The sequence below is a fragment of the Elaeis guineensis genome, chromosome 2 (assembly GCF_000442705.2).
Source record: "Elaeis guineensis isolate ETL-2024a chromosome 2, EG11, whole genome shotgun sequence".
In the NCBI taxonomy this organism is placed as follows: domain Eukaryota; kingdom Viridiplantae; phylum Streptophyta; class Magnoliopsida; order Arecales; family Arecaceae; genus Elaeis; species Elaeis guineensis.
Genome location: NC_025994.2, coordinates 73,065,985 through 73,091,722, shown reverse-complemented (window position 1 = coordinate 73,091,722; position 25,738 = coordinate 73,065,985). Strand labels below are relative to the sequence as shown.

Here is a 25,738-nt window from a genome sequence, read left to right as displayed (position 1 = left end):
TTAATTAATTTTTTTGATAGTTTTTATGGGATGCCACTTGATTTGATCAAGTTGGGCGTGTCCCACCTTTAGAGGGCGTATGGATCCATGATGGGGCATCCTTTGGGTGTATTTTGGGGTGTGATTTAGTGAGTGCAAGGGCTTTAAGAGTTGGTGCCTAATAGGTTTTCTAAAGAAAGTTGAATAACTTAAGTTATTAGAAAATCTAATGCAAGTAGGACCTATATTAAGTACTGTTTGGTTTTGAATAGGATTCAAACGTTATGTCTATTTAAAGGAACCTCCCCTTAGGTCCCTAATAACTCAAACCAGCAGCCCCACGCCCACCAAGGAGAGCCCCACGCCCTCTCTTCCTCTCTCCCTCTCTTCTCCCTTGGACGTCCAAATGCCCCACCCCTTTGGGCGTCCCTTCTTCCTCCACATCCCAAGGCTTTGGGCGTCCCCTTTTGTGCTAGTTTCTGATCCATGATAGCAGCATAATCAAAAGAAGAAAAGTAAGAGAAGAAGAGATGAAGAAGATCAAGAAAAAGATCAAAGAGTTGATCGCGATCCAGGTTTCGTTTAGATTCACAAGCTGATTTTTCTTAGAGAAGAAAAATCAATTTTAAGAGGACTATTCCAGGTTGATCCTGAGTGGATACCCGTAGAGGCCGAATATTTACGTGGCCAAGAAAAAATTTCTTCTCTTCTAGATCCAGATTTGAAGAAAAAAATTATGAAACAGGTATGTGATTCGATCATATTTTAAATTTCAGCATATATTCAATTTCAATATATGAAGTAGATCCTAGTGGTTTATGTTTTATGCATGCATGATATAGATTAAAATATTTTAATTTACTATTCCACTATGATGTTTAAAAAAAAATTGAAACATATATGCATGCCCGACATAGAAATTCCAACAGTGATTTCAGAGTCACGGATTTCATATGCATGACATTGACATACATATTTTGAAAGGAGTTTCAAAATCTAATTTTTTCTTAATACATGAGATATATAGATGAATATTTTGAATATAAATTTTATTTTGAATTTGATTTTAGAACATATAGTTGATATGTCTAAGTATGCATAGATCTGAATTTTGATCTAAACAGTTTCTAGTTTATGTTCATGTGATATATAAATATGTATAAACCTAAAATTTTATTTGACCTGATTCATTATTCATACATAAGATATGTGATTGCATATTTAGGTTATAAAATTATTTTTAATATAATTCATGATTAATATATGAGATATATGATATCATGTATTGATCTGAGTTTTATTTAGATCTGAATTTTACATGCATATAGGAGATATATGTTTGTATATTAAATCCGAAAATTATTTTCATGATTTAAAACTTATTTTTATGTAAAAAATTTAGATCTAAAATATGATTTTGGAATCTGAAATTTATATTTGTCGATAAAAGTTTTGGTTATGAAAAAATTAAAAATTAGATCATGTAATAGGATTGTATCTAGGATTTTTGATTTGAATCGTATGGGTTTAATTCGATTAAGTAATTGATCAAACTAAGTCAAGTGTTGATTAAGATTATATCAATTAAGTTATATGATCATACAATTATTGTTGATCAAATCGATTGAATTCCATATGTAAAATCGATTAACCTAAGGACCTAATTTGACTCGATGGCTTGAGTCTAATTCACTTGAGTTAACCTATTTGGATCAATTGATCTATTGATGTCTAAGGCAAGTAATTGAGATGTGGTTATTTAATTGGTTTCGTTTGCTTACTTGATCAATTTATTGATGTCTAAGGAAAGCAACTGAGGGACCCTCACCATTCTCCACTTACCTGGCCAATTTGGAAGATTGAGTCCTCAATTGGGTTGCTTGGTGTTTTTGGTTTAGCCCATACCAATTAGATCGGTCATATGATGACTGCTTAGATGAGACCTAAACCTAAACCTCCTCATAAATATTAAGTCCATAGGTCTTCCACCGTTGTATATGTGCAGATGTGCTACTGGTGTTGATTGTTCTCGACTAGTTACAGTGGTTCGGTTGCACCGAGAACACGCAACCACTCTATTAGCAAAGTGTTACTTCAGGGTAAGGATAGGGTCGGACCCAATAACTGTTAGGTGAGGGACCCAATAACGGCCTTGCACTTGCTTGTGAACGATGGGTCAGGCTTAACTAAGAAGTGTGGTCAATAACTATTAGATGAGCTCATATGACTTAGAGACCAAGTTACTGCAACATGCTTAGAGAAATATCTGGATAAAGAGTTATCCACGTATCGATGTGTATATTACCAATAATTGTTAGGTGAGGTGCATGGCATTAGTGGGACCGCGGTACCCACTAGAAATCCTTCTGTCGCGTTAGGATTTTTGTTTCCTACTTGGGGAGTGGAGGGATCCAAAAAATTAGTGGGAGTCATTGTTTGTATCTTAAAATCTCTAGAAGTAAATATAATATTAAATATAAAAGTCTAACTTGAATCTCTACTCTTGCAGTTAAATAATGTCAGCCTTAAATCTCTAGCCCGCATCTTTGAAACCAATCATTTGATCGAAGCTAATTATAAAGACTGGCTCAGAAACTTCAGGATTGTCCTGACCACAGAAAAATTAGGTCATGTACTCGATCAGAAATCCAGTGTTACCAAACCGTCCTACTGCTTAGCAAAGAGCTACTTTTGAAAAGTGAATGGATGAAGACAGTCAGGTCAAGTGCTATGTGCTAGCATCTATGTCAAATGAGTTGCAAAGCCAACATGAGTATATGTCCACTGTCAGGGTTATGATCCCTCACCTGCAAAAATTGTATGGTGAGCAGAACCATATTGCGTGCTTCGAAGTATCCAAGAGACTCTTTAATTTGAAGATACGTGAAGAGCAGTCAATCCATAAGCACTGTATGACAGTGATCAAGGACATTGAGGAGCTTATCTTACGAGTTTATATAGTCAATTTATTATAAATTTTCATATAAATAAACTCAATTGCACTATACCCAAACTGGTTAACATGTTGGTCACTACAGAAGGAATCTTAAAGAGTTCGAGGGGCACTATTCTCGTTGTGGAGCGAACTTCTTTCAAAAAAAAATCTACTGGGAAGAAGAAGAATAAATCTGCTAAGAAGCAGAAAAAAGAGAGCAAGCCAAAGAAGGACGTTCCTAAGAAGGCCGAAGCAAAGAAAAAGTATTTCCACTATGATACTGAAGACCATTGGAGGAGAACTGTCCACTCTATCTGGAGAGCCTAAAGACCAAAAAAGATGATAAACCTTCGAAAGATATGCTCATAATTGAATCTAACCTTATGATTTTTTCTACTTCTAGTTAGGTATTAGATTCTGATTCAAGTGCTCATATATCTATCTCAATGAAGGGTCTAATAAAAAGTAGGAAGTTAGGGAAGGTGACATGATCCTTCGGATAGACAATAGAGCAAAATTACAGCAGAAATCGTTGGCACTTATCCTCTTCGATTACCGTCTAATTTTAGATTATATTTAAAAGACTGTTATTTTGTTCCTATAGCTAGTCGAAATTTGATTTTCATATCTATACTAGCACAGGAAGGTTTTGAAATTAATTTTAATAAAGTTTTTATTCTATTTATTTATGAAATAAATTGGTTATATAAGGTCTTTTAATTAACGTCTATATCACTTGTATGTTGATACGAATGTGAATTTAAATGAGTAAATAGTGAGTGCCGGAGGTCAAAAAAACCCAGAGATGAGATTAATCAGAAGTACTTGTGGCATCATAGACTAGACCATATTGAAGATGATGGGATAAATAAACTGAAAAAGAATAGGATCTTTGGCTCTCTTCATCCAGAGCCCTATCCAGCTTGTGAATATTGCCTTCGAGAAAAAATGACTAGGTTATCCTTTGTAGGATATGAAAAAAAGACTATTGAGTTACTTGTTCTGGTACACACCAATGTGTGTAAGTTATTTGATATGCAGGCTAGAGATGGTTACAGTTACTTCATTATCTTTATTGATGATTTGTCTAGATATAGATATATGTATCTGATGAAACACAAGTCTGAAGCCTTTGAAAGGTTCAAAGAATTCAGAAATGAAGTAGAAAAATAAACAGACAAGTCCATTAAGATTTTTCGATCTGATCGAGGAGGTGAATACCTTAGTAAAAAAATTTTGGGATATCTTAAGGACAACGGCATAGTCTCTCAATGGACTCCTCCGAACACCTCAGCTCAACGGGATATCCGAAAGGAAGAATAAGATCCTATTAGATATGGTCAGATCCATGATGAGCTTCACTGATCTACCCTTATATCTTTGGAGACATGCCTTATTAACCGCCATTCACCTGTTAAATAGGATTCCATCAAAGTCCGTTCCTACCACACTATATGAGATATGGTACAGTAAGAAGCTGAGTTTAGGTTATCTTAAGACTTTGGGATGTCCGACCTATATCAAAAGACAGATGACTGATAAACTAGAGGATAGATCTATAGTAGCTCATTTTATAGGATATCCAAAAGAATCCATGAGATACTACTTCTACTTTCCTCAAGATCACAATGTAATTGTGAGTCGGAACGCCATATTCCTAAAAAATAGTTTATCCAGGATGGTGGCAATGGAAGTTAGTTGAGCTCGAAGAAAAGGTCTCTGAAAGCAAAGAGCTATAGATCCTTAGAAACCCATTATTCATGAGTCAGTAGTTGACGTTCCTCTACCACCTCGTAGATCTAGCAGGATCTCCGATCTCTTGAAAGGTACATGGATATGCTTACGGAGGAAGTAAAGAAAATATTCTTATGGAGATAGGGATCATGGTAATGATCCTAATACCTTTGACGAAGCGATGTCTGACATCGATTTCAAGAAATGGTTAAATGGAATAAAGTCAGAAATTGACTCGATGCACTTGAACCAAGTATGGACCTTAGTGGATCCACCTGAGGTATTTACCCATTGGATGTAAATAGATCTACAAAAAAAAAGATGCCAATGGTAAGTAGAGACCTATAAAGCTAGGCTTATGACAAAAGATTATAGCTAGCGTGAGGACATTGATATTAAGAAATTTTCTCATCCGTAGTCATGTTGAAATCCATCCGCACTCTGCTTGCTGTTGCAACTTATTATGATTATGAAATCTGATAGATGGTGTGAAAACTGCTTTTCTGAATGGATATCTTGAGAAAGATATCTATATGGAGTAGTCTTTGGGTTTACATCGGGTGATGGTGATCATAGAGTCTGCAAGCTGCAAAAGTCATAATACGGATTAAAGCAAGCTTCTTGAAGTTGGAATCATCATTTTGATAATGCGATCAAATCGTTTGATTTCATCAAAAATGAAGTGGAACCTTGTGTGTACAAAAGGATCAATGGAGCACAATAATATTCTTCGTATTGTAGGTAGATGATATTTCCATATTGACCATGGTCAAAAGATGGTTGTTAAAGAATTCTCATGAAAGACCTACGAAAGCATCCTATATTTTGGAATAAAAATCTATAGGGATGATCTAAAAGGATGCTAGGTCTGTCACAAAAGTTGTACATAGAAGGTACTGAAGAGGTTCAGCATAGAAAATTCTAAAAGAGAACTTTTACCTCTTAGGCATAGTATTAATCTTTCAAGATGATGTGTCCGCCACATCTGAGAAAGTTCAGCGCATGAGTAGGATTCTTATGCCTCAGCCATAGGGAGCCTCATGTATGCCATGCTGTGTACTCGATCTGATATTGCTCTTGCTGTGAGTGTCACGAGCAGGTATTAGTTGAGTTCAGGAGAGGAGCACTGGATAGCTGTGAAGAACATCCTTAAGTACTTGAGAAGGACTAATGATTTGTTCTTGTCTTTGGAGGAGATTCAGAGTTGGAATCGAGGGATATACTGATTTAGACTTCATGTCTGATCTTGATGATAAAAATCTACGTCAGGATATGTATTCATTTACAATGGTGGCGTAGTTAGCTGGAAGAGTTCAAGCAATCTATCATAACGGATTCGACCATAGAGGCTGAGTATATCGCTACTTCAGATACTATAAAGGAAAGCTTCTGATTTAAAAAGTTCATCGTGAAACTTGAGTTATGACATCGGATGCCATACCACTTTACTGCGACAACAATGAACCATAGCACTTGTTAAGGAGCCGAAGTCTCATCAGAAATCAAAGCACATCGAGCGGCAGTATCATATCATACGCGACTAATTTGAAAAAAAATATGTCGAGGTACGAAGAATAGACTCTGCGGATAATGTGGTAGATCCACTAACAAAGCAATTGAGCCAACCAGAAATGGAAGTCCACTTGAGAAGATGGAACTTAGATTAGTGGCCAATTGACTTTAGTCTAAGTGAGAGATTGTTAGATGTATGTCCTAGAAGTCAATATGGCTAACACATTGTAATAAATTAAGACACAATTTTATACTTAATATATTGATTTAATCAATAAAAGGTAAGTTTATTTTTCATTCAAGTGTGATGTGTTTTGAATCATCCATGGAATTAACTTTCGATAATATTCTCAAAGAGTTGAGAATTAGAGATATGTATTTAATTTCTAAATGCTTCCGATCATAGAATCATCATGAAGATGGTGATCGATCTGGATAAACTGACGCATAGATCATTTTTTTTGAGTAGATGGTCCCTAGTCTACAGTGTAGAGACACTGGATGACGAATGCAATAGTTGTTAGAGAACTAGTACTGAGCATTACCATATGAGAAATCATTTGGATTTCTATTCGATCATCAATGATTGTCTCAATGCTGTAGTTGTGTGAATAGTCTTTTAATCTGAGATAGTACGACTACTCACAGTGAGGACTGGGACTTTGACTGACAGATAAACATGAGTCTCAATGAGCCTTGTAGTGATGTTGGCAACAGTTGATCCACTATAAAAGTAGAGTGTGCATCAAAATGGGATCTATCGATCTTGATAGAAAGGAGTAGTCCTATAAATTTGAGAGGCTAAGTCCGAGTGTCTCTGACTATAGCAGTGTGATTAATGAAAAAAAAATTTCATAGAAATCACAATTAAACTTGAGCTGATCGAATCTATCATATGACTGATGTTGAGGTTTGACGATTTATCCATGACCTGTCATCTAGTCGGAACTCACGATAGAGGGTTTGAATCACACGTTAACTATACCTTGAGGTTCATTTTTTATTCTACTGGATTGCCACTACATACTGCTAGATGTCACTGGTGGATTGTGAGAGTTCACTATGATTGCTCAGGATCGACAATTCTTGATGAGTTAGAGCGAAATTATTCCGATCCATTGAAAAAAATTTCAATGATACTTTGATAGAGATCATTGTATATCTCACTATCAGATAGAATTGAACTTATGAAGTCACACAATAAAGGGATTAGACCTGGAATAAGCAATTAGCTTATGAAGTGTCAATTGGATTTAGAAAAATCAATTAGATTCAAGGTAACCTTGCTAGTACATGATTGGACCAATCTTTTCTTTATATTTGAATTTCTTATTTGATAAGATTAATTCAAACTAAATTACCTGCTAATAATCTAAATGAATTAGATTCATTAGACTCTAATTTTGGGTGTCTAAGATTTTAGATCAAATGAATTAAGGGTGCAATTCTTAATTAATTTTCTTGATATTTTTATGGGATGCCACTTGATTTGATCAAGTTGGGTGTGTCCCACCTTTAGAGGGTGTGTGGATCCATGATGGAGCATCCCTTGGGTGCATTTTGGGGTGTGGTTTAGTGGGTGCAAGGACTCCAAGAATTGGTGCCTAATAGGTTTCCTAAAAAAAATTGAATAACTTAAATTATTAGAAATCTAATGCAAGTAGGACTTATATTAAGTGCTTGTTTGGTTTTGAATAGGATTCAAACTTATGCCTATTTAAAGGACCTCCTCTAAGGTCCCTAGTGACTCAAAGTAGCAGCCCCACGCCCACCAAGGAGAGCCCCCACCCTTCTTCCTCTCTCCCTCTCTTCTCCCTTGGACGTCCAAACGCCCCACCGCTTTGGGCATCCCTTCTTCCTCCATGTCCAAGGCTTTGGGCGTCTCCTTTTGTTCTAGTTTCTGATCCATGATAGCAGCATAATCACGGAAAGAAAAGCAAGAGAAGAAGAGAAGAAGAAGATCAAAGAAAAGATCAAAGAGTTGATCGCGATTCAGGCTTCGTTAGATTCGCAAGCTGATTTTTCTTGAAAAGAAAAATTAATTTTAAGAAGGCTATTTCAAGCTGATTTGAGTGGATATCTGTACAAGTCGGTACTTACGCGCTAAGAAAAAGCCTCTTTCTTTCAAATCAAGATTTGAAAAAAAAATTACGAAATAGGTATGGATTCGATCACATGTTAATTTAACATATATTCAATTTCAGCATATGAAGTAGATTCTAGTGGTTTATGTTTTATGCATGCATGATATAGATTAAAAGTTTTTAATCTACTATTCTGCTGCGATGTTTAGAAAAAAAAATTTTGAAACAGACATGCATGCCCCGACATAGAAATTCCAACAACACTATGGTATTAAAATTTTATAATTTTTACTTTCATTATTTTTTTTATACATGGATACAAACTACAAGATTGAAGATTATGAAACGGCTATTATTATTGATGCTGATGATTAGCTCATGCTGGTAATAATTAACTTTATTATTATGTTTATATTGTTAATTTTTATCTTAAAAGTACTTGCATATTTCTTTGCTTCTATATATTTTTATGTTTTACTTTTCTTTGGTTGTAATAGGTGCTACATCATCTCGAGAGATCTTATTTACAGCTAGAGTGTGGATATCATTCCGATTCACTAATGTTTTTTTTTAGTTTATCCTATATTTTCTCAAGCAAGATACTATATTTTCATGATACTATATCTAATGTTGCTATATTGTTACAACTGGTGCCACACTCATATTGCTACTACATTTTATCTAATTTGGTTGTTAATGCTCAAGTTTAGTTTATGAATATTTTTTTTTCTAAAATAAAAATAATATTGTAGCTTGATACAATCTTAAGATATATCAATTATCATCTTTGGCAACAAGTGTATTCTAGATGGGTTTAGCATACTACATTCCTGTAAGTCCATTCTAACAATATCCAACCAGGGGAAAGACTCAAGCTTCCACGAGACATATTACTAATTGATTTCTATGTAGGTTACCTATTTTTTACAAAAGTTTTCTAGGTTTAGGGGTGGCAATCGGGTTGGATCGGGTATAAATGGATCGGGTCAGAAATGGGTTGACTCAAAAAATTATGAACCCGAACCCGATCTGTTTAAATAAACAGGTCAGATTTTAAAATCCAAATCCGACCTACTTAATAAATGGATTATCCGATTCGATTTGTTTACGACCCGTTTATAATAATCTATTAAAAAAAATCAATTGGATCAAGACTAACCCAGCAACCCATTTAAAAGGAAAATAAAAAATAAAAATCTGAGAGCTCTGCCCTGTCGGATCCACACCCGATCGCCCTCCTCCTGCCCTGTGCCTTCATCCGACCGCCGCACTGTCCCCGCCTCCATCTCCACTCGCCACCACACTGTCGACCGTCGTTGAAGCTCGAGCTAAGCCCCTCTATCTTCACACCCGAAGATAAGCTCTTGATGGCCGACGATGACGAGACCGTGGCCGATCTCCTCGAGCTCTAGATCTGACTCTGATAATCAAAGAGGACGAATAGGAGGATGAGAGAAATCGAAAAAGGGAGGATGAGCGGTACCATCACGGTGGAGAAGCAAGGCGGCATGAGGAGGTTCAAAGAATGACTGACAGAGTGCAGGAACGGGGGCCATCATCATCGCGGGCTTTTTCCAAGGAGGAGGAAGAGAGAGGGAAAGAAGGGGACATCGCGGTCATCGTCACCGGTGTGAGCGGTGGAGCGAGCAGTTGTGGAGGCGGGCCAGGCATTGTAGGGGCGACAGCATGGAGGAACTCTCTCGCTGGCACGAAAGAGAAAGGCGATGGAGGGTGAGGCGGTGAGAACTGAGAAGTATTTAGAGATTTTAAGTTTTTTGGGGAAGAAAAGAAGAAGATAAAGGAAAGGCCCGCTCAAATTTTTTGGAAAGGGAGATCAAAATTGAAGCGGACTGTCCAAATTTTATCAAAATTTAAATATTTTAAATAAAAAATATAAACAGGTTGGACAGGTTATAAACTTTAAACCCAAATCCGACCCATTTAATAAATGGGTTAAACAGGTCGATCCGTTTATGACCCGAACCTATTTAATACCAAATCCAAACTATTTATGATAGGTCGAATACGGATCGAATTACGGGTTGGATCATATTTTGCCACCCCTACTTAGGTTGCAATCTATCAAATTGGACTGTGAAATCACATCAACTGAATTGAAAGCCATTGGAACTTCCTGCTTATATTTGAAGGAGCTTAGCTTCAGCAAGTGCTCTGGCATCACAGATGAAGATCTTTCTTTTATTGTGTCAAAACATACGGACCTGTTAAAATTAGATATCACATGCTGTAGTGAGATAACTGATGTTTCACTAGCCAACATCACAAGCTCATGCACATCCCTTACCTCTGAGGATGGAATCTTGTAACATGGTTTCTAAGGAGGGCTTTCATCTGATTGGTCAACGTGTCATCTCCTGGAAGAACCGGATCTTACAGATACTAATTTGGACAATGAAGGTCTTTTCCTGTCGTATTGTCAAAAGTTAAAATTATCAATTTTTAAATGTATCAAATCATAGCTTCTAATAATATTTTCTATATGCAGGATTGAAGGCCCTCTCGGGATGTTTCAAACTTTCTAGCCTAAAAATTGGCCCGTGCATGAACATTAATGATGAAGGTCTTGTTCTTATTGGGAAATGTTGTCCAAAACTCCTGTGCTTGATTTGTACAGGTTTGTGACTCTCTGCTTCCTTTGTTCAAACTGTGACTCTATGCATACTGCTCAGATATAACAGACGATTCATTAAGATCATTATCAAAGTGCTTGAACTGGACACACTAAAGATTCGAGGTTATCCTCAGGTCTCATCTGTTGGTATCTCAGCTATTGCTGTGGGATGTCGACAACTCACCAAGCTGGATGTCAAGAAATGCTATGATATTAACGATGATGGAATGCTTTCACTTGGCCGCTTCTCCCAAAATTTACGCTAGGTACAATCGTAGCTTACTTTTTTTCCTTAATGTGCCGGGATGGGGATCTGGATTTTAACACATTTAAATTTGATCACTTTCAGATAAACTTGTCATATTGTTCGGTAATAGATAGGGGGCTTTTGGCACTAGCGAGCATCAGCTGTCTACAAAACATGACTATTTTACATTTAAGGTTTGAAAAATGTTCTATGGGCATGTAATGGTTTAAGAAAAATGAAGCTTCACTCATCATTGAAGTCCTTGATTCCTCAACATATTTTTGAATACACAGACGCACGTGGATGTATGTTTCAGTGGAGTAATAAGCCATACCAGGTATCTTTGATTTCCTCGTCTGATGAATCTCCGATACTGATGAGCATATTTTTTTTGTTTTGTTCTCTCATATACTTCTTTAAATAGTTGCACTGTTAATGACTTTCTTGTTGTCCGCATTTAAGATCTTCATCTTTAAGTTTTGAACAATGTACATGGTAAAATGAGTACCTGTGTGGTGCTAGACTATATAATTGTATTGATTTCTAACAAGTTCATAATTCATCTAGCACATTATAAAGAAGATGCAGGATTCTTTTATTTTATTATCTTTATTTATTTATTTTCTACCAACTGAATAATTTTTTGCTTCATAATGCGCTCCATTTAAAAACTAAATAGGATTGGACCCGAATTGGATCCGATCGAAATCGATCCGAACCGGGCCCATAGTTCATATAGATTATATATGAATCCATCGATCCGAATGATCCGGGTCATAAATTTGGCCATGGACCGGACTCGATCCGATCCATTTTTATCGGGATGGGTATAGGTTCAATATCAAGACCCGATCAAGAAACCGGATCGGATCGGGATCACTCAGGATCCGGTCCGATCCAACCCATTTGCAGGCCCACTGAGGACACGGTCAAGCCGTCAAAGACAAGCCAGAGGCAACCAAGAGCTTTGGTCAGACAAAGCTGGAGGCAGTGAGAGCTTGGTCAAGTCATCAAGGGTGGAGTTGGAGGAGGCTGCGAGCTCTGGTCAAGCAGAGGTTGGAGAGGCGGCCAAGAGCATGAGGGCGGTCGGGCGGGCGAAGCTGGAGGCGAGAGCATGGTGAGGGCATCTAGTCAGACGGAGCTAGAGGTGAGAGCACGGTGAGGGTGGTCGATCGAGCGAAATTGGAGGCAAGCACGCGGTGAGGGCGATCAGTCTGGCAAAGCTGGAGGCAGCCGAGAGCACGATGAGAGCGAAGGTCGGAGAGGAGGTCGGGCGGAGATGTGACAAGGGCAGAGCCACAGAGATCGGAGACGACAGAGAGCAGTTTTTTATTTTTTTTAAATGAATCATAAATGAGTTGGGTTTTATTCTTTTTTAATGGATTATAAATGGATCGTAAATAGATCGAGTCGGATAATCTGTCTATTAAGTAGATCGAGTTCGAACTTTAAAACCTAACCTTTTCAAATAAACAAGTCGGATCTAGGTTCAATTTTTTCACTTGACCTGTACTCAATCTGACCCATTTATATCCAACCCGATCCGATTACCACCCCTACAAGAGAGGCAAGACATTCCGATTTTCATAAGACATAACAGAGTTATCAAAAACTTTTTTTGGAAGAAAATCAAGAGAGATATAAAACATCCTATTGCTTCTTACGATTTATGTCAAAGGAAAAAATGAAGACACTTGCACCATTAGGACTTCTCCAATCCTTACTAATTCCTCAAGGCATTTGGGTTGATATTTCCATGGATTTCATTAATAGCCTGCCAAACTCTCTAGAGAAAAGGATGATAATAGTAGTTGTTGACCACCTTTCTAAATACGTCCACTTTATTGCAATGGTGCATCCATATAATGCTTCCTAGATTGCTCAATCATTTGTAGAGCATATCTTCAAATTACATGAGATGCCTACATCAATTGATTGTGACTATGATCCATTAATCCATTATTCATTAGTATATTTTGGCAGGAGTTGTTCCATCAAGGAACTAAATTATGCATGAATTTGATTTATCATCCCTGGTCAAAAAGAAGTAGTTAACCAATGCTTAGAGACCTATCTTAGATGCTTCATTGGTCAACAGTAATAAAAGTGGACCAGATGGCTTCCATGGGCTGAATGATGCTACAATACTAGCTATCACTCTTCCATACAGATGACTCCGTATGAGACAGTATATGGAAAGGCCCCACCTACGGTACTCTCTTATATCCTCAAAGTGATTAATGCCCATCAATTGAAGGAAGAACTAAAGACTTAAGACTACATTTTTCGTCTTTTGAAGGAAAACCTTCACATGGCCCATGCTAGAATGAACAACCAGACAAATATTATTCTGAAAGAGAGTTTGTTATTGGTGATATGGTATATCTTCGGCTCCAACCACATCGACAAACTTCTATTACTGCTCACAGCAATCTCAAGCTATCTTCTCGATTTTATGATTTATACACGATCATTAAGAGAATTAGACTAGTTGCTTATAGGCTCAAGCTGCCAAGTGAATCTAAAATTCATCCGATATTTTATGTTTTCTACTTGAAAAAAAGAATGCCTCGGTAGATATGGTACTTTTTCAATTATCCAATTTAAAAGATGGGATACTTAAAATCTAGTATGTGAAAATTCTTGATTGCCAACTGAAAAAGTATCATAGTCATGCAATAATAAAGGTGGTAGCCAATGGACCCATTTATCTTTTGAAGATGCCACATAACTAGATTGACATAAGCTCAAAGAGTATTTTTCCAAATTCCAACCTTGAGGATAAAACTTAGGGGTGGCAATCGAGTTGGGTTGGATCATAAATGGACTGGGTTAAATACGGTTCGAATAAAAAAATATCAAATCTGAACCCGATCTGTTTAATAAATAGATCAGATTTTCAAACTTGAATCCCACCTGTTTAATAAATAGATCATCTGACATGATCTGTTTAACTTGTTTAACCGATCCGACTTAATCCATTTAACCTATTTATCGTTTAACCTATTTATTAGACGAACAATCTATTAACCGATCCGATTCAACCAGTTTAACTTATTTTTAAATAAGATAAACATCACAAACAGCCAGCATGTTTAAAAATAGTTAGAACATCAAAGAAGAGAAAAAGAAGAGGAGGCTCAGATTTAGTATTTCATATATAACTAAATCAAAATGACAACAATTGGTTGCTTGTAGAAGAAGACCATCCAAATTATTGATGTTAAAAATAATTGAATCAACAAAAAAATATTTCAAAATTATCATAGCCTCCCTACACAAACCTTAAAATAAACCACTGCACATAGGTCATACGGCACATTTTGACATTCAACATAAAAAAAAAAAGAAACCAAAAAAATACAAAAAGAATATAAAACTAATGGAGAGAAAAATAAGAAAATATACCTTAGAAAAATTAAGGAAGTACGAAAGGTGGAAAAGGAGAAAAATCCTAGATCTTGAGCAGCCAACCCCCTTCAGCGATGGCTGTTGGGGAAGAAAGGGCACCGGCCATCAAAAGAGAAAAAGACAGAAAAATCCTAAATCTCGAGCGGCCAAGGCACCAAGCGGCACAACTGCACAAGCCCCCTTGACGACGGTCGTTGGAGAAGAAAGCACCGACCACTAAAATAGAAAAAGGGAGAAAATAGCGTAGATCTAGGCTCCGACGAATACGGCCATTTTCTCTTAAGGATCAAAGGAGGAAATTGAGAAGGGTGAAAGCATCGGATGAGGTGGAAGCATCTACCGACGGGCACCAAAGGAGTGGAGCTATGGAGGATCGAAAGAGGAAATCCTAGAATGTCGAAAGTCGAGAATGAGATGGGATGAAAAAATAGAATGGACCGAAGTGACGAATAGCGGAACCAGCAAAGTCAGTAAGTCACCGAATGACCGAACCCCTAAAGCCCATAAAGGATCTAGTTGTCACAGGTTAAATGAGTTTATAGTTACAATCCAATCCGATCCGATCCGATCCATTTATTAAATAAGTTAAACAGATCATCTGTCTAAAATCTGAATCCTGAATCTGATCCGATTATTAAACAGATTAAATAAATCAACTCATTTACGATCTGAACTTGTTTAATCCAAATCTAAATCTGTTTAAAACGAATTGAATATGGACTAGATTGACGAGTCGGATCGATTTTTACCACCCCTAATAAAACTATTTCTAAGGGAGATAGAGTGATAGGTATCCAACTTTGACAATAAAAAATAAATTAAGATTTTCTTCATAGCTTCTTTTATTTTAGTACTGATATCATTAGAGCCTATCTAGTACTACATTTATTTGATAATTATGCTAAATTAAGTATGATGTAATAGATGGAATAATGGATCTGAACTAGCCTATAAAATATAAGCCATTAGTTCTTGACAATCAAGAAATAAAAAATTCTCTTTTTGCTCTAAATGTCATTTTCCTTCTTGCCTCTTTGCTCTTTTAATTAGAGGTTGATCCCTCGAAATGATCACGATAAGTAGAGGCTCGCATCACTTCCCTCTCTTTATTTTTCCTACTCTCCTCTCTGTATTGCTCTCCCTTCTCCAAACCTTTTTGTCACCATACAGGAGAATACCGACGACTTAAAGTTCCCATATTTTTATCTTTTTTTTTTTTTTTTAATTCTTAGTTGGCCTGATCGTGGCATCCATATCTTACTTGAGTGTGACTTACAAACATCCATTCCATACTAGATCCATATAGTACGAATCATATGCATGTTCAACCAAAAAAAAAAAGAAAGAAAGAAAGAAAAGAAATCATATACAAAATAACATCAATAGTAACACAAATCCATCAGAGAAAATGAGATATTTTTAAATAAATAAATAAAAAATTATCACCGTACAACTAGCTTAAAGAGCTAAAGAAAGCCTTTGCCTAATAATCTAGAAAAATATAGCTTAAAATGAAACAGCAAGCTCGTCTTACATGCTTATGTTACATCAGGAACTGATCCCCTGTTGGCATTCAAAAATGCATTAGAGTTGACACATTAATCATTAGTTTTGACTTTCAGATTGACTTTGTTTTCCATAAACCCAGCAACTCAGAAGTATTGAGAGCATTAAACAGATAAGTTGATCATTTTTTGGGCAAAATGGTGGGATTACCACGGTTACCACCACTTGTTACGTAGAAACGATGAAATGGGTCAAAGTAGCTAGCTGAAGACCGGCTACTAAAAGAAACTGCAAACAAAACAAAGACAGGGCATCGCCTGTTACAATAGAACACCTAAAAAAGACAGCCAAAACACCCCAAGGTCGCAACACACAATCCTGCAGAACTTAAAAATTCATCCCTGTTCAACATGAAGTATATCGGAAGGAGTTCAGCAGGGTCAGTTCTGTCCTTTGATTGGAGAGCAGACGTTCGCAAGTGGAAGGCACATCTCTTCCTTTTAATCTTGGGTATGGTATCTATTGGAAGCTGAAATTACTAGATTGACTATTGAGATTGTAAGTTGGGCAAAGTATGTACTGAAATTACTAGATTTCGTATTGTTAGAAATTGAACCATGAATAGATGGAAGCTATCACAGTTTCAAGAAAGAGCTAGCTTTTGGCAACTCACTGGTGCATGCAAATCCTACAATGGGAATGGTTTGAAGAAAGCTCTGAGGTGATTTGAAGTAAATCCTATTTAATAATTGATAAGTAGTCAAAAGTAAAATTTATGTCATAGAAAGAGTTTTGCAAAGCATATTATGAAAAAAATAACCCTGGAATATTAGTCTAGGAATTTTCCTTCAAGGAACTTCAGGAAAGAGAAAGCTTTGTTTCGTTAAATGCCTATCTACTACAAGAACATTATAATAAGAACAACCATAAATTGTAAGTTCTAAAATTAAAATGAGTTAGTGATTAAAAGAAAAACTGAAGCATAGCACACTATAAACGAACAAGTAGAACATCAATTCTTTTACTTCAAATCTGAGATAGAGTTCTGTGTTTCTATATGCAACGAGCTTGTAGAAAATAAACAGATTCTTGTAATGCACAGGTGGCCATGATTAAAAAAGGAGATCTAGCATAGTTGGTGTAAGTTACGTGCTTCGGCTATGGCCTCGGGAATGATTCAGCTACATTGATGTAAGGTACATGCTCTAATCCTCATATGTTGTGATTTTGCTCGATCTTGAGAACAGCAATCCTGTGGATCACTGAACATGCTCACATTTTGTATCAGAAGACCAGAGACCTGTTTGAAAATTTTTAGTTTGCAGAAATTTGCTTATGATAGATTTTAATATAAGTTCTATATCTTCCTTGATTTTCATTAGAATTGGACCCGACTTGGGCCATTAGGCTCAGGAAAGGATGGGGAACATTAAGGGTTAATTTCCAGAGTCTCTGCAAAATGTGATGTATGTTCTTGCTGTGATCAGTAAAGCATCCAACAATTTACATTGATCGTTCATTTCATGTTTAATTCAACTACCTAAAATACATTTTTCACTTAATTCATCTACTTAAAATATTTCTTTCTTTCTGTATCAACTATCAAGTAAATGATAAAGACCACACCTGCAGTCATACCAGTATAGTCACTGAATAGTGGCCCAATTTGCATAGCAAAATAAAAAGCCTTCTCCTCCACAAGAAAATAAAAAATTTTCTTTTTAATCCATTTGGAAAGCAAAGATATCTTATTTAGATGGTGAGATTTCATATTTGAATTGGATACTGAGTGAAAATGGACAAATATTACTTTTCAAATTTCCATTTGTTTACATCTAATACACCAGGATGCCCATACATTATGAGGATATAAATTTAAACTGATAACTGAACAAAAAAAAGGAAAAAAAAAAAAACTTTCTAAAATTCCTGAAAAGGATAAGTGTAAATACAGCTCAAGCTCAAGTAAATGCCAGCTGAGGGTGAAGGCATCTACCTTATTGGTTATGCAGTTGAAGTTCAAGTAACTGAGGAGCGGTCCTCCATTGCTCCCCTAGACCTGGAAGGAGTTCAAACACGCAGAGAAATAGGTGAGGGTTTAAGTAGTTCCTGCAAAAAGGAATCAAAATATATTCATACAGTAATAAAAGTATTATTTCTGTAACAACAAAATGTACTTCTTATTTTGGATTTGCAAATATTTTGTAATGGTGGTTTTTTGAAATGTTTTGGATCCTTTGAAGCATAGGATCATATAAATGACATAAATGATAACTTAATTCCCATATTCCATCTATGCAATACTATTGCTGGGAGAAGAATGAAGTAGGCTATGGACCTTTGCTGGTCTGATGCGAGAAGAGTAGTGGTAGGACATGTTGCGTGCTGGAAAACTGGATCCTCTTTGTAATTCCATAGGGTGATGAGTCCATGTTGTATTCATTGATATCTTTAAGATACGAAACCTGGATATGCCTTCTGTACAATACCAAGAGATAGAAGCTGCAAGATTGTCTTGTCCGGAAAACTGACCATTCTTGGACCCACCATTCATTGAAACCACATCGAACATCAATGCATATGAGAATGAAAAGTTATAGAAGTTGCATTATAGCAGGGTCCACTATTTTATATCCTTTTGCAACTGTTTGCTACTTTCAGGTGTACTGTTAAGACATGTACCAGAGATGATAAAGGTGATGATGACACATCCTTTGAAGAGATATACTGAATACTGTCAAATGGTCTCAAGATAGCAGAAGGTCAGTAAAATTCCTCCTCTTCCAACATCCAAACATCCAGATTTATCAAATTATAAAAGCTTCTTACACCAATGAAGAATACTATAAAATTTTGGTTCCACAAAATCCATAAAACTTTGTTTCCTTCTTTTTGCATCCTCAAGATCTAATGTTCTGTATGCCAGAGCCAGCAAATACATGGCAGGATGCAATCTCCTGCAATTCACATACTTAAAAGTCTGTGATATGAAGAAGAAAATATAAACTTCTCATCAAGATTTTAGTTAATCTAAATATATTCATAAAGAACTTTTAATTGGCCAGGTAACCAGAATATTTAAAGACATAATCATAATTAATATATACGAAGCAGCATTGCCTACCAATTATGACTAGATTATGGTCGCACCCAGCTACGCAAACAAAACTAGCTACTACTCCTAGTTCAAGTTAAAGAATGGTTTTATAATGCAAGGAATGGAATTTGCTTCTAGTTTTGTAAGTACTTGTCATCATGGAAAGTGTCCTTGTTTGTTTGTCAATCAGTTAGAGAGAAAGGTGGGGGGATCATGCTGCGTGAGATTTTCTAGATGTCAATATACTGGTGATATTTGTTGCACAATTACTGACATGTATACTATAATATAAGAAATGCAAAGGCATCATCAGAAATCTAGATATCCACATCTGTTCCACTTTTAACTCTTCTGTTACATCAAAGTTATGGAAATCATGTCAATTTTCCATGCCATGTTAGACACCCATATCACTGTTCAAAAGTGAAAAGAATGTCTTGTTCATAGTGCAAAGGATAATCGTTCGTCAAAGTCTTGGTAAAGTCTAGGTCTATAGTATCATAGTAACCTAATAGCCTGCTTGACAGAAGTGCACAAATAAGGGATGTATGATGCATGATGGTGATCCACTGGAGAACAGTTTTGTGGAGGAAACCAGTGTATGTCATAATGGTCTACAATGTTCTGTCATGTGTCATTGTTGAATTGTTGAACGCAATAATGAAGTATTGGATTTGTCAAACCCCTAAAAGCTGGATTCAGAAATATGACCTAATTCAGAGATCATTGTATAAACATCTAATGTTATGAGTTAGATGTGCAATAAATAAGAAATGTGTAAACACAAAGAATAATTTAATTGAAGGTAAAACATGCTTGTATAGCAGAAGATGACGATATGTCCATCACAGCAGCAAAATACGATGATTAAAGCTTCAGGCATCATAGTCACATGGTAGACTTACTTTTCAGGATGATCAGTCATAACATCCCATTGCCTTTGGGAAGGCACAGTCCTTCCTTTCTTGTCCCTACCAAATGTTTCAACATACCAGCCACCAATGTCATGCATGCTACAACGAGGCTCAAACAGCCAATATCTGCAAAATAGAGATGCATACGGCATGACATCTTTTTTAAATTTAAGAAAAAATAGTGCATATCAAATGTCTAGTATTCGGTCCCTAAGAGCAAGTGTAATTTAATGATGGTATGCAAATTTTCCCATGCACTTTGGACTCACTGGCCCCTATGTCTACTCCAGTCTCTCAGTTTTACACCCAAGCTGCCATGGCTTTGTAATGCTTTTGGACAACTTATGAGTTTTTTTTTTTCCCCTTTTTTAATGCATATTTTTGCGAAAACAATTCTTGCTTATATTGAAGTTAGACTCATTCTTGCAACAAATTAAGCGACCAGATATCATGTGCTTTATAAAATAGGATCTCCTCATTTCCCTATAAATTACATTTACAAGCCCCATTCAAATTTATTGCATTATTTCTTACAGTTCTATTGATTGATATTACTTCATCTATAGCAAATCATGAGAAGATTCCATGACCAAGAAGTCAGTAGCACCTATGGAGTTGGTTTGATAATCCAAGTCATAACTTGTTAGAAGTTTGAGAATATTTCATGTTTGGCTTGGCCGACCATCAACAGCCTGCAATGTTGAGGTGGGGGCAAACACAATTTGGCATGAGAAGGAATCTACACATAATCTGTACCCGTTGGCATCCATGAAGACTGTTAATGAAATTTAAACCCATTCAAATTAGGAAGCAATATCCATGATTCTGCTGAAGCTGGTAAGCCTACATGAAGTTGAAAGAACACAATGTTGCATATAAGAAACTGCTTGTTAATGCATAAATTACAAGCCAAAGGACCAAATTACTAATGTATTGCCATTTAAGTCAAAAGGCATGGGTAGCTTAAACTAGCTCAAATATATCAGTAATATATTACCATTGACCAATCCTGACATTTACATAATCACATTCCACTTGCACCCCTGCTGCATTGAAGTCTAATAACATCTTACATCATCACCTTCCACTTCTGCCCATGACACATTATACCCAAGAAAAAGGACAGACTTATAGGGTTCCCTTGACTCAGACCAGTGGATTAGGCACTATAAAAGAGGAGTTCTAAGGATAAACCTCTGTAACCCAGCAGGTCCCATATTACCAAGATGTGCCCAATATTAAGGTTCAAGATGCCTAGTATGGGCTATTGCCCCATAACTCCTCAAGACATCACTTGCAAGTTATCAGCATCTATTTTAGCAAAAAGCCATCATGTAAGACTCCAATAGTTTCTCATCAATTTCCACTCAGTTATCCAATGCTTTACCATGTGGCAAATGTTAAAGCCAACTTTTTTATCTTTTTGCCATACATGAATCCCTTGCCATCCACAATGCCCACAAGACTGTGAGGTACCCAGCTAGCTAAAGAAACTACAGCATAAGCCTAAATGTTTAATCTGCCAGCATGGACAAAAAATAAAGGTGAGGTATGCATAAGATTTGATAATACTAAAGTTAGCTAGAAGCCAATAAAAGGGTCCATCATCTTACAAAGAGTCTGGAAACGAGAAGAAAACAACTTACTTGCTAGGTGGTAAGCATGCTCTACTACACCGGCATTCACAAGATGAGACCTCACCCCCAACTCGAAACCAGTGCATGTGCTTCACCTGGGAGTTGACAATAGTATTACTAATTGCAGAATGTGCAGCAGAAAAACCATAGATACATATAACCATTCAATCTAGGAACTTGAAGAATGCTTTTACTTTTTTCTAAAAGAAACACTGTTTTAGTTCTCTTATTGTGTATCAGATTATAAGCTGACCGGTCAATTTTTTAACTAAAATTTTAATTCTAGATGGCATTCAAACACTTCAGGTCTTTTTGAACATTACATGTGCAAGTGTATTCCCAACAGCTTACAGCTCTAAGAACATGGAGACACAATCATGGCAGTCAAACATGAAGGTTGCTATCTTTACCCCTTAAAAAAATTTGACATTGCTGGGAAGCTCAGATTTCAGAGAGGTGACCTGACAATGCAAAGATGAAGAGAGATGACCTGACAACCAAATGACAACAAATTTCAATTTCTCCCACACTAGAGCAAGATCTTTCTCACTCTCGTCTCAAGTTGCAGTTCTTGGATTCTAGAGACATTAAGCAATCTAAACTACCATAGATGAACAACTAGAAAGAATAAAAAGAAATAGAAGAGGAAGAAGAGAATAAAAGAGAAGAGGAAGGTGAGTTAACCAGGTCCAAACTGGCCCATGCAACTGAAGATAAGCCAGACAGCCCTTTTATGCTTAAAATTACATGGTCTCACCTTAGCGGTACACAATCTGTACTAATGAAAAGCAAAAGCATGCTTTCTTTCTATTTTTTAATTGTTTAAGCATGATTCTTCTTAGACTTCCTCTCCATTCTCCTCATTGTGCCTGGACAAAGTGGAGATAATGAGGAAGCATGCTCTATCCCCTAACCCAAGAAGATGAAATGCATGTTGCCTAGTACGATGGACAACGAAGTCTATGCATGCTTGCAAGTTGCAAGAGGTTCGCAGGATAGTGAACATAAAAGAACCAGAGAGGCGAATATAATGTTGGAAAAATGGAAACAGAAATGCACCCCTCTAACTTCTTTACAGAACTGCCACAATGAAAAGAAAAAGATAATCATTTGAAAATGAAGTATTCTGATCATGAAAGTTAAAAAATATGCAAAATACTTGACCAATTTAAAATATCTTCTATTTCATAAGTAAAGGAAGAGCGAGGTAAGGTAAGGTAAAGAAACCCTTGCAGCAAGTTGAAAATAATGGCACTCGATTAAAAAAGAATCATAATTACACCTAAAATAACAACGAATATGATATTAATAAATCCTTAAGTAAAATAAATTACAGACCAGTAAAGTTCTGTGTTTCATAATCACATGAGTTTTTGTGCCACTGCCATCATAAACAGAACAGGATCCTTCTTCTGCACTGGTTCCTAATCCAGTTATTGTGCCTAGGAGAATTTTCGATTCAGCTGAACCAGATGAAACGGCATCTTGAGCCTCATCTGAAGTAAGAAAGACATGTATGTGATCTTCAGAATCTATTGTTTGTGTGCCAATGCATTTGCATTTAGGGCTCCTATTTGCAAAAGCGACCGCTCTTCCATAGATATGCAATTCAAGATCTTTGTAAACATCTGATTGAAAATTACTGTCCTGTTTAACATCTTCTTCATGGATATTAACGCTTCTCAAAGAATCACAACCTTTTTCCATTGAAGTATGTGTAACATATTGACAAAGTCCAGAAGCCACAGAATCAAAGGGATTTAGCTTTACATGGCTGATATGTGACAACCGAGGAATCTTATCAACTATATTAACAATTCCAAAAAGATCTCGTCCTGAAACCAAGTGCAACAACTCAGAAGTTTCATATGCAGACCTCTCTTCAGCTTCAAAACAGTCAGGAAGAAGATCCATAGACTCAATAATTGGGCCATAATATGCAGTACGAATTGCTGAATAAAGTTCACTCTCAAGTTTACCAAAGTAACCTGATCTTGTCACGACCTTTTTCTGCATAAGAATATCATCAATTGTAAGTCTGTACCACCTTAGCCACTCCACTACATTATTTTGCTTTGTCAATATTACAGGTGAATTGTATGCATAAACAGCCGAACCAAGTCCATGATCTTTATGAGGTATTGTTTTCTGTGAAAACAAATAGCTGTCGTAGTGGGATCTTCTCTTAGAATCTGAAAGAATCTGCAGTAGAATAACAATAAAGATTACAAGAATTAGAAGTTTATAGCCGATGCACATCTAAAAAGTTTCTTAGGAAATAAATGTTAATTTAGTTTGTTCTAGCAAAATTCAATCTTATGCTAGCACAGCACTGAATTTTATGCCTGTGGAGATATACATGCCAGCATGTAAGTCTCCAACTAACATATTTAACATCAAAAAAATATATCTAGGCCAATATAATGAGATATTGTAAATTTAGTGACAGAACATTATACTTTCCAGTAGAACATCTGCAGAGTTTAGGTTAACCAGTTTACAAGTTGGCTATTAACTATTCTCAGTAGCACCATGCTATTGACCCATCATCTAAGATGATAAATTTTGTGTAAGATGGTATTGTTGGTAATAGTTCCTTTCTTTCATTTAATCTCCCACTAATTTTTCACATCATCGTGTGCACCTCACAAACCCAACAATCATTCTCCAAATCACTTATCTAGAGTCCCATGCATCATTACATATTCAGCTCACCTGCCCAGTACTAATTCTATACAACATAACCAGAGATGAGAAGTCCTTAAACAATAGTGATTGGATAGCAGGGATTAAATCTAGAATCTATAATGAAGAGTTGCAAACAGGATTGCAATCATCAGACCCACCAACATTGACATCAAATCATCAGGTAAACAAACCTCAACCCTTGATGCAGCACGCCAACTGTCACTCATCCTCAACCTAAAATGTCTGAATGAATTGAGTAACTCAAATACTAAGCTTACTGCTACCAGCACACAGGACCTTATAATACCAAAAGTCGTCAACCTATACACCATAATCTTGACAAATTCATAAGAACTTTTAACTTGTCAAATCCACCAATTCCCTTCCAGTTTTAACCTAAGAGTTGATTATCTTTTTTTCAATAAAAAAATCCAATTTTTATCTCCTTGGGAGATTCGAGTCATTCGAACCATAACCTTAATTACTACCGACAGTCCACAGCGATCGAATTCCCCTAAATATATTGATCTCGACGAATCCATAACAGATACATATAAAATTCGGCAAAACGTCAAAGATATTAAATTCGCACCCGATTCAGATCAACATACCAAGCATCTCATAGAAATGGCAACTTCGTACCTCATAAGCGGCGAGGATCTGGAGGAACCTCTGGGAGGCGGCGGAGTCATCTGGCGACGGCGAGACATCTGGGTGGGTCTCTTTGGCAAGCCTCCGGAACGAGGCCTTGATCTCGGCGAACGAGCTGGTCTCCGAGACCCCGAGCACCTCGTAGGCGCTCTTGCCTGCGAACTCCTCGCCGGCAGTGTTCCCAGCGCTCAGCAGCCTCCTTCCGCCGCCGGCCTTCGCGTTGCCTCCGCCCCTGGAAAGCGATCCAAAGGCCTCGGGGAGGAGGACTTGAAGGCGCTGGAGCTCTCTCGCTCGAAGTACCATCGTGGCCGGCAATCGGCGTCCGAGAACATGGAAGAGAGTGAGAGAGCGCATCCTATGGAGACCGAGCAACGCGAAACAGTGAGCGACACTAAAGAAAAGTAGTGACGTGGCTCACCAGCAGACCTCCACGTATGAAGTGATGTTTTTTTTTTTTTTTTGGTAGAATGGGCTTGTCACTTCACTCGGCCATATCCGGATTTTTTTTTTTTTTTATTTACAAACGACTAGTCTTCCCATTACGGTGCAAGAGCAACCCAAATGATTAAAATACAAAATATTTTATAAATCTGACGGGCAGACATCCTCTGACCTCTAAATCCAATTCTCCGTATGCTCTACCACAAAGATAGCAATTCAATTTGCTGTACTATTCGCCTCCCGATAGATGTGCCGAATGGACGATGCGAC

The 25,738-nt window shown here is 36.8% G+C and overlaps 1 protein-coding gene across 5 annotated transcripts; it reads right to left on the bottom strand.

The window, feature by feature from the left end:
• Nucleotides 1-15,950: 15,950 nt before the first annotated feature.
• On the bottom strand, nucleotides 15,951-25,393 carry LOC105058515 (uncharacterized). Of its 5 annotated transcripts, none has more exons than XM_073251841.1 (7): nucleotides 25,019-25,391; nucleotides 23,027-23,890; nucleotides 21,698-21,783; nucleotides 20,043-20,177; nucleotides 18,379-18,997; nucleotides 18,037-18,149; nucleotides 15,951-16,569 (listed from the first exon to the last, which is right to left on the bottom strand). In XM_073251841.1, exons 1-5 carry the CDS (start codon nucleotides 25,379-25,381, stop codon nucleotides 18,853-18,855), a joined length of 1,593 nt encoding a protein of 530 aa, XP_073107942.1. In that variant the 5' UTR covers nucleotides 25,382-25,391; the 3' UTR covers nucleotides 15,951-16,569; nucleotides 18,037-18,149; nucleotides 18,379-18,852. The 5 variants fall into 5 exon arrangements, with proteins under 5 accessions (XP_073107942.1, XP_010939787.2, XP_010939775.2 ...); XM_010941485.4 differs by having other exon boundaries at nucleotides 18,037-18,099; XM_010941473.4 differs by having other exon boundaries at nucleotides 16,140-18,149.
• Nucleotides 25,394-25,738: the final 345 nt, after the last annotated feature.